Source organism: Oryzias latipes, chromosome 9, assembly GCF_002234675.1.
Source record: "Oryzias latipes chromosome 9, ASM223467v1".
Taxonomy (NCBI): domain Eukaryota; kingdom Metazoa; phylum Chordata; class Actinopteri; order Beloniformes; family Adrianichthyidae; genus Oryzias; species Oryzias latipes.
This window is the reverse complement of record NC_019867.2, coordinates 30087532-30094960: the sequence shown is the minus strand read 5'-3', so window position 1 is coordinate 30094960 and position 7429 is coordinate 30087532. Positions and strand designations below refer to the sequence as shown.

Genomic DNA, 7429 nt, shown 5'->3' with positions numbered 1-7429 from the left:
CATAAATTTACATCTGGAAGATGTTTAAATCCGTCCAAAAGTTTCCCAGATTACCCACTTTATTGTTATGACCACCTGAAGACGCACGCGCTCATGCGTGTTGGATTACAGTCCCACACCTTGGATTACTTGTTCGTGAGGATAGGTGCGCCTTCAGGTTGATTGCACGCTTAGACAAGAGAGAGAATCAAACGCAAAAAAGGGTCAGAAAAGCGCAAAGACGACGCATCACAGGCCCGACCGTGCATGCGCGTGCGTGTGTGTGTGCGCCGGTCAGACTCCGCAGAACCAATCCGCGCTTGGTGCAGATGACGCGCTCAGACCTACGTCAGCACAGCCGCTCGATGGGCTCAGAGCTGCACGCGCTCCGCAGTAACACACACACGCGCGCACACACTCCCTCAGAGAGCCGGACAGCAGCTCGCGGCCCCGGCAGCCCGCCAGCGCGAACCCCGGCCTCCAGGCGCCACAGCCCGCGGTGACGGTGGAGCTTCCGCCGCTGGACCTGAGCGACATGGGAGACATGGGGGATCCGCCGAAGAGTAAGAGCCGCGCGGGCCGCCGAGCTGCGCGGAGTGTCTGCGCAGCTCCAGCCGCACTTTTTCAAGAAGAGGCCGGAGTGCGCAAAGAGCGCGCGGCCTTTAATGAATTCAAAATGAGAAAATTGATTTTGATCAATTATTTTTTTTCTTTTTTTTATTAAATAATCTAAAACAAACTTAAAAAATATACTATAAAACACTATTATTATTATTATTATTTTTATTATTATTAATAATATTATTAGTATTACTATTATTATTATTGTTGTTGTTGTTGTTGCTGTTGTAGCCTTTGCGGTCTGGATTGATGTGGCAGCTCCTGGGTTCGGTTCTCTTCCAGAGAAGCGCCTGGTGTCTCTGTGCGTGGGATGCGGGAACCAGATCCACGACCAGTACATTCTGCGGGTCTCCCCAGACCTGGAGTGGCACGCCGCGTGCCTGAAATGCGCGGAGTGCAGCCAGTACCTGGACGAGTCGTGCACGTGCTTCGTGCGGGACGGGAAAACGTACTGTAAACGAGACTACATCAGGTAGGACGTGGGAGTGGGAGCATCCGGGCTGGGACTCCTGTGGAGCATCCGGAGGATTACTGACATCACCATGAAGTTTGGGAAAAATCCGCCCTGACTTTGCTGGGAATCCTCACATCTTTTATTTGAGAAAAACCGAGAAAGGTTCTGGTCCCGCACAGCTTGGGTTCGGTTCGGAGAGGAGCATAAATGCGTTAAGGACCCCGACCCCCCACCCCCAGGCCTGAAACGCAGCTGATCCACGATCTGCTTAAATATTCCCTCAAACAGGAAAAGATGAGTTTATTCAAAGGCGCTGATTTTTAAATTATCACACACATCAGAACCAACTTTCTCCTTTCAAATATATTTTACTCAAACACTCTAAACGTGTGGAAAAAAGAGCTTTTTTTGTGATTTAAAAAACAATTTTTTGGAGAGGAAGCGTAGAAAAAGCAGCGACGTTTCCCTTCAACCTTTTTCCATCCATAATTTTCTCATTGCTTGTTTTCTATAATAATTTTTAATATCAATATGATAGAAGTGAGGATTCCACCCAGACACTGTGGATTATTTCCAACTTCGTAACCTATAAAAAAAGTTTCATATATTTTTTAATTATTAATTTAGTTGAATCCTGCTTGTTTTTGCGCGCAGGTTATACGGCATTAAATGCGCCAAATGCAACATCGGCTTCAGCAAAAACGACTTTGTGATGCGAGCGCGCTCCAAGGTCTACCACATCGAGTGTTTCCGCTGCGTGGCCTGCAGCCGCCAGCTCATCCCGGGGGACGAATTCGCTCTGCGGGAGGACGGGCTCTTCTGCCGGGCCGACCACGACGTGGTGGAGCGGGCCAGCCTCGGCACCGGAGACCCGCTCAGCCCGCTGCACCCCGCCAGGCCGCTGCAGATGGCAGGTAGGAGGACGGATGGTCGGAGCTCTGGGTGTCCTCTGGAAACGCACAGATTAGATAAAGAGACGTCTGCTGTCTGAAATAAACCACCTTATCTGCTGAGGGAATTACACTGATATATACGGAGAGATGCTTTCCCATCCATCCATCCATCCATCCATCCATCCATCCATCCACAGAATGTCTTCATGTAAAAAGGAGAGAAAAAAGTTTTTTGTAACTCATCATGTGGATTAAAACAAGAACGGGAGGTTGTGCATATATATATATATATATATATATATATATATATATATATATATATATATATATATATATATATATATATATATATATATATATATATATATATATATATATATATATATATATATATATATATATATATATATATATATATATATATTCTTTTTTAGAAAATTCTGTTAAAATAGTTTGTGAGACAGCTCAGAGAAAAGAAAGCGTAATTATCCCACAGACACGGGTCACGAACAGGGGAGGGGGGGGTCTAGGGTCTGTTCTCAGGGGAGGCGCGCGACCGGACAGGTGACAGAACCCGGTTTCTTCTGCTTCTGCGCAGACAGACCAAAGCGCAGCATGCGCGCACTAATTATCCAGATCAGAGACTGTTCACAAAAAACACGTTCGAAACCATGCGCACGCGCGTTCGGTAGACGGAGAAGCAGGGAAATGACCGGCGCGTGCATGTCTTGTGTTCGCAGCAGAGCCCATCTCCGCGCGCCAGCCCGCGCTGCGGCCTCACGTGCACAAGCAGCCGGAGAAGACCACGCGGGTCCGGACGGTGCTGAACGAGAAGCAGCTGCACACGCTGCGGACCTGCTACAACGCCAACCCGCGGCCCGACGCGCTCATGAAGGAGCAGCTGGTGGAGATGACCGGGCTGAGCCCGCGCGTCATCCGGGTCTGGTTCCAGAACAAGCGCTGTAAGGACAAGAAGAGGAGCCTGCTGATGAAGCAGCTGCAGCAGCAGCAGCCCAACGACAAGACGGTAAGACCCACCGTGCCGGTAGCGCGGGACCGGAGCGCGCCGGGGCCGGGCTGAGTGGGTCGGAGTATAAAGTGTCGACTGCCCCCCTCCCGCAGAACATCCAGGGCATGACGGGAACGCCGATGGTGGCGGCCAGTCCGGAGCGGCACGACGGCGGCATCCAGGCCAACCCGGTGGAGGTGCAGAGCTACCAGCCCCCCTGGAAAGTCCTCAGCGACTTCGCCCTTCAGAGCGACATCGACCAGCCGGCGTTTCAGCAACTGGTACGCCCCCCTCACCCCCCACCCTGGGCCAAGAAAACGCATCAAAACGGATTTAATATAAATTAACGGATCAGAAAAGTCCCCGCAGCTTCCAACTTTACGCAAAATCATGGATTTGCGCTCCTTGATGTTTGTGCGACGACTACGGTTAAATAATAAATAAATAAAAATCACAAATGAAGATGCTGAATAAGTTTAAAAGTTTAAATTCCCTCTAGAATCCGAAAACAGTAAATGTCACCAGAAGGCCGCAAGTTTTTATTTATGAAAATAAAAGGAGAAATTCGCGGATTGCTGCAGGACAAGACGCCCGCAAGGAAGTTAAGACAAAAAAAGCTGTTCCACAGAAAATTTCATTTTTAAATTTTATCTTTATGTGCTTCTTTTTACATTTTTTAAATGTATTTTTTGCATTTTTATCAAATCTTTTACAAACGAGAAACAGAAAAGGGCGCTTGGACGGTCATTGGAGCGGTGCACGCACGCGCGCACATCACAAAAATTAACACTGGATTTTTAAATTCTTGATTTTAAAAATACGCTGTTTCAAATGTTGTTTATCTTTACAAAAAAATGTTTTCAAAGAGATGACTAATAAAATAAAAACCATTTTAAAAATAGAAATCTGCAAAAAATAGAATTTTATGGTTTCATTTCACATCGAAACTCCCTTTTTTAAAATTTACTTAACATTTTCTACAGCAAAATTGAACAATTAAATCAAGATTGAATGCAGTTTTTTTTTAAAACTAAATTTTTGGTCTGGCTTTTCAAAGATTTAAAGTCTTTGCAGAGACAGAAATGAAGAGTTTCTCAGACTGAACCTTCCGTGCATGAAGCAGCTCTTCTTTGGCCCCTCTAAGGATCGGGTCCACTCTGGTGTTTAGCAGCTCTTCTCTGGTGTGTGTGTGTGTGTGTGTGGGGGGGGGGGGGGTGAGGGCTATACTGCCTGATTATAAATATTATAAAATCTAGCCACAACACTTCAGCAAAGGTTTTATTTGCCAGAAATGTGGTTGTTAGTGTGAGTTCCAGAGTGGCCTCTGTCCCCTCGTGTCTTAATATTTTACTTTTTGTTTAAAAGAAGAGCAAAAAGAAGAAAAAAAGTCAGCAGGACATCTTCTCAGTAACCGCTGCTCTCTCCATTCCCCAGGTGAGCTTCTCGGAGGGAGGACCAGGCTCCAACTCCACCGGCAGCGAGGTGGCCTCCATGTCTTCTCAGCTTCCAGACACGCCGAACAGCATGGTGTCCAGCCCCATCGAGGCCTGAGGCGCAGGCGCCGGCTGCCCGCGGCGCGCGCCCGCGACCACCCCCCTTCCGACAGCACCAAACAACCCGCTGGTTGTATCTGACACTGTGAAGACAATCATGGGACTCCGCCGCAGCCGCCCGTCCTCACGCTCTCCAGAACGTGTGCGGGCTCACGCGCCGCCCTGAGAACTCTGCGCGCGCTGGCGCCTGGTTGCAGTTGCCAAAAAAAGCAAAGAACTCTTCACCGAAAAAGGTGGATCTGCAGACAAATGCGGACCACGAAATGCTCCCAGAGTTTGAACTTGTGAAGGAGAACGTCTCCAAGAGAACGCCTGAAAGAAAAAGTCTGCACAAGAATTTCTGCGGAAGGACATTTGCAGGAGAACGTCATGGAGAATATCTGTGGGAGGAAATCTGCGAGGGAACGTCTGCTTGGAAAATGCCTGCAGGATAATGTCTGCAGGAGAACGCCTGCAGGAGAACTTCTGAGTCTCTTCATTTCCTTGGTTTCCTTCATGACCCCAGACTAAACGGCATTTGCAACAAGCTTACCTCTGTTCTGACACACGCTGGTGGGACGTTTGTGACTTTGTGTCCGTCGACTGAAAGGTGATTTTTTTTTTCTTTCCCCAAAGACGTGTAAATTATTGACGAGTTAGTTCTGGAGAAAACGTATTGTTTGTTCCTGTGCAACAGAATTATTTATTATTTATTGTCGATAAAATTGCCACCTTTTGTGTAACTTTCGTAACTGAAGTAAAAATGAAGAAAATGATGGGAGTGGTGCTGTGGGTTTCTTTCAGGCTCTGCGTCTTGAATCAGATTAGAAAATCGTGGAGGGGAGTAAAGATCCCAGCAGGAGGGTGTTGGTCCTCTCACAGGAGGAGGAGGAGCAGGAGGAGCGCCGCTTCACCTGACGGCGTTTCTGACGCTTGAAGCTCCTATTTTAGTCAGTCAGGCCGCAGTGTTCCTCTGCGGTTCATCATAATGTCACACACCGTTTGAGGGGACTGTAACACAAACCCTGTACAGCTACACAACAGCAACAAACTACCACAAGTTGGTTAAAATGACTCAAACTGTGAGAAAAATGAGGTTGTGACGGAAGAAATTGATATTAAAAATAATCTATTTCATAGGATTGCATTTGTTCTCAAAAATTCACAAAAATGCTTGAAGAGATAATCAAATGTCATGAACTGCTTTCAGCGTGACGGCAGCGGCACACGGGGGTATGTGCCGCTGCTGAGGAAGAGGAGATGCTGCAGCATCTCCTCTTCCTCAGAGTCCCACAAGGACCATCATCCTCAATTCTCCCTCCTTTTTTCTTGATTTCCTTCTTTTTTTCTCCGTAAAAGTCTCCAGTTTGGATTCATCTGCACTCACAGCAGTTTTCCAGTTGACTTCAGTCCACCTTAAGGGCTTTACAGACCTCAGTCCACCTTAAGGGCTTTACAGGTGTGGATTTTCTCTGGATGTTGGAGTTCAGGCTGTGTTTTTTTGGATGGGTTGTGGATCTCTGATGGTGTGTGCGTGTGGGGGGGGATTTCATCCGAGAATCGTAAGTCCATCTATGCTGATGCTGTCCCCCGCTCACAGAGATTCCTTCAGGATCTTTGGAGAATAATCTGGACTGTAGATGTCAAAATGCTTCAAGTCTTCACAGTTTTACTGGAAAAAAGATGTTTTGATATTGTTTGTTTATTGTTTTTTTGGAAGAGCTGAGTCTTCTGTGAGGCTCCTATTGAGGTTTTGGTGCTGACAAACGTTATGGCAATGTTCCTGTTTCAGCTCTTCTGTTTTCTGCTGTGGTCAAAAGCAGGTTGATGAGGGTACAGACGAGTGTTTTCTGGTTGTTCGCACAGCGTCCTGACGCGTTAAGTTGGGTTATAGTTTCTGACCAAAACACGGGAACTGGAATCGTTGTTTTCCTCTGGTGGGCAAAGCTGCTTCTGAGCTCCACTCTGGGACTGAAGGGTTCAGTTTCTTCATTTGGTTCCACAGAGGAGACTGTCGCTCCTGTGAGCTTCGCTCTGAAGCACCTCAGTCTCATTCATGAAGCCTCATCCCACCTGAAATGCCAAAAGTGTCATTTCAGAGCGACTCATGAGGCCGGTCGGTGTAGCCGCCGGCACCAGAACACGGTCACTACCATCGAAATTCAGATCAGGATGTCTTCGCCGTTCAACCACCTGACTGGAATGAGGAACTCAGCCCGTTCTCTCAGAGGGAGCCAGTGGTTTAGTCCTTTGTCAGGAACCAGACTGATGGCGAATTGATCAAACAAGTGACATCAGAGGAAGTCCATGAAGATGGACCGCATTTTTTTAAAATATTTGACAAAACGTTACAGAGAAATGAATTAATGAAGGGGAAAAAAATCCTTCTTAAAATCTCCTACAGATTGACATGAACCTGAGTTTCTGTGTTAGCAAAGCAAAAATAGCATCTTCAGGGAGTTTCTGTGTTTTTTTTGTTGGGCTTCATCAGTGCAGTTTGGGTCTGAAAAAAGAAGCTGAAGTTCTTGTCAAACTTGAATCTTTTCTTCTGGCTTCATCTTGACAACAAGAAAGGATCTGGGAGCTTTTTCGGTCTGTTGAACATGTTCGTTCTGTCATGATTTGGATCCAGTAAGTTGAAAAGGCATCTAAATACATTTTGGACGATCGTTAAAAAAAAAAAAATTCCTGCTCAAAAACACAGAAATAAAGAAAAAGATAGATACTTCAATACGTCATCCTTTAAAAAAGCGGGCAGGAAACCTTTCATGTTGGTGAGAATTTTCAACCAATCAGCATCTGAAAGATGGATTCATAGAGGAAAAGTAGAAATATGCTCTGCTTTAGATATAAGTTTAAGCCAAACGAAAGCAGAAAGAAAGAGCTGGAAGCCAGTCTGACAACAGAAACAAACTCAGGCGGAAGTCTCTTTAGCAGATCT

The 7429-nt window shown here is 46.4% G+C and overlaps 1 protein-coding gene across 1 annotated transcript; it reads left to right on the top strand.

Annotated features, from left to right (window-relative positions):
- Nucleotides 1-369: 369 nt before the first annotated feature.
- Nucleotides 370-5261, top strand: isl1 (ISL LIM homeobox 1; the record flags this gene model as incomplete). The annotated part of the gene is given in 6 exon segments (NM_001309014.1): nucleotides 370-542; nucleotides 883-1072; nucleotides 1709-1968; nucleotides 2688-2974; nucleotides 3070-3237; nucleotides 4391-5261. Coding segments are annotated over 6 exon segments (1050 nt in total). The 3' UTR covers nucleotides 4508-5261.
- Between the last annotated feature and the right edge of the window lie 2168 nt (nucleotides 5262-7429).